The 1712-nt window shown below is 35.0% G+C and overlaps 1 protein-coding gene across 1 annotated transcript; it reads left to right on the top strand.

Moving 5' to 3' along the window:
- The first annotated feature begins 371 nt into the window (after positions 1-371).
- LOC110189654 (yeti) lies at positions 372-1510 on the top strand. The gene is made up of 2 exons (XM_020959800.2): positions 372-1260; positions 1328-1510. Exons 1-2 carry the CDS (start codon positions 590-592, stop codon positions 1416-1418), a joined length of 762 nt encoding a protein of 253 aa, XP_020815459.2. The 5' UTR covers positions 372-589; the 3' UTR covers positions 1419-1510.
- The last annotated feature ends 202 nt before the right edge of the window (positions 1511-1712 follow it).

The following is a 1712-nucleotide window of genomic DNA, read 5'->3' as shown; positions in this document are numbered from 1 at the left end:
TGGAACATCAACGCATGTTGTGTAAAAATTTGGGCTTAAACGGTTCAGAACTTTTCAAGTCTATGAAGGAAGTAGACACGAACAGAGCATTTTTATATATATATGTAGATTTTCTATACGACTGACTAGCTAAATGACGGAAAATATCGGAAATACAGCCAGCTGGAAACAGTTCTTCTATTCTAATTTCATTTATAAATTTTAAATTTAAAATATCAAGGATTATAGAGAAGAACTAAAAAATTATTGCCATGACTTGCGAAAGACTTTTGAATTTGAATGAATTTTTTTGAATTTACATGGAATACCCTAATTTATATACTTTGAATGGTAAACTCATATCCAGCGTCATCGAAGATGGACGGTAGATGGTGCCTTATGGGAATTTGCTATGGCAACACGGCTTTACTTAAACGTTAAATTGATGCTGCTTTGATATAATTGTTATATTTTGCTGAAGCCGACAGTATTATTCGATGTTTCAAGAGTGGTCACACTGCGACGAATTCCGATAAAAGTAAACATAAATAATCTTTGAATGTGTCTAAAGAGTATTTAAAAAATAAGTCCCCGTAATTAAACAAACGTTATGAACAAAAGCAACCACAACACATCGGACACCGAAAGCGATGAAGATTATACTATTGATTGTAATAATGGGACTCCAGAGAGCAGTGACGATTCAGACGCCAGTGAGAACCCGGAAGAATCGAAATACAAATCTTCGAAACGACGTATAACTTTTAAATCAAAAACTGATCCGATTCAAAATGTCTCAATACCAGCTCCGCGCCAGACCCGACAATCTGCAGCATCTGAAAACATCATAAAATCATCGGAAAAGGAGGAGTTACAATCTGACGAAGAGGTCGATAAAACTCGATCTGACACGCTGTGGGCCGATTTTCTTAGCGATGTTGGTACAAACATTATAACTAAACAGAAAACCAATTCTAATAAAGCGACTGATAAAGCAACTCTCGATGTCAATTCCGACGCACTTGAACGTTCCCATACATCCACAGACAAAGCCTCGAACGGCTTCGAAAAGTCGTTAGTTGTACAAAAAAAACACACAGAAGAAAGTGTCTATGCCCCCAAGCGACAGGCTAAAGGCAGCAGTGTCAGCGCAGTCTTAAGTCAATTTACAAAAAAGAAAAAAATGTCTGTGCTGGAAAAGTCTAAGGTGGATTGGAAGGACTTTAAAACTGACGAAGGTATAAACGAGGAACTTCGCACCCACAACAAGGGAAAAGACGGGTAAGTTTAATACCTATTTTCATATTCATACATATCTTTAATATTTATAATTTTGGTAACATTTCAGATATTTAGAACGACAAGACTTTTTGCAGAGAACCGATTTACGACAGTTTGAAATTGAGAAAAAATTGAGGCAGTCCAGCCGACAAAACTGATGTAAATATATCTTAGCCGTGGCGTTTTAATTGTATTCATTCCTCCGTATCATATCTTATTTAATTAAAAATAATAAGATGCATTCAAATTATTCAAACATATTTATACGTTAGAATCGAAACTTGACAGATCACCACAATGAAAAAACTGACTTGAATATTTTATTTTTTGCCAAAATGTATTTACTTGATTTTTATATTTTAGCAGGGTATTAAAATTTTGACCAAATGTTTGCAACGAAGTGATGAGATATACTCAGAGCTCGCAAATAACTGTCGACCGATTTTTTTCTT

This window comes from Drosophila serrata, unplaced genomic scaffold (genome assembly GCF_035046125.1).
Source record: "Drosophila serrata isolate PLE 108 unplaced genomic scaffold, ASM3504612v1 contig_140, whole genome shotgun sequence".
Classification (NCBI taxonomy): domain Eukaryota; kingdom Metazoa; phylum Arthropoda; class Insecta; order Diptera; family Drosophilidae; genus Drosophila; species Drosophila serrata.
Note: the sequence above shows the minus strand (reverse complement) of the source record. Positions and strands in the feature narration are given on the sequence as shown.

Coding starts and splice junctions, on each gene's coding strand:
- LOC110189654 (XM_020959800.2), top strand. CDS start 590: ATGAACAAAAGCAACCACAACACATCGGACACCGAAAGCGATGAAGAT. Junction 1,261..1,327: donor CACAACAAGGGAAAAGACGG/GTAAGTTTAATA, acceptor GTAACATTTCAG/ATATTTAGAACGACAAGACT.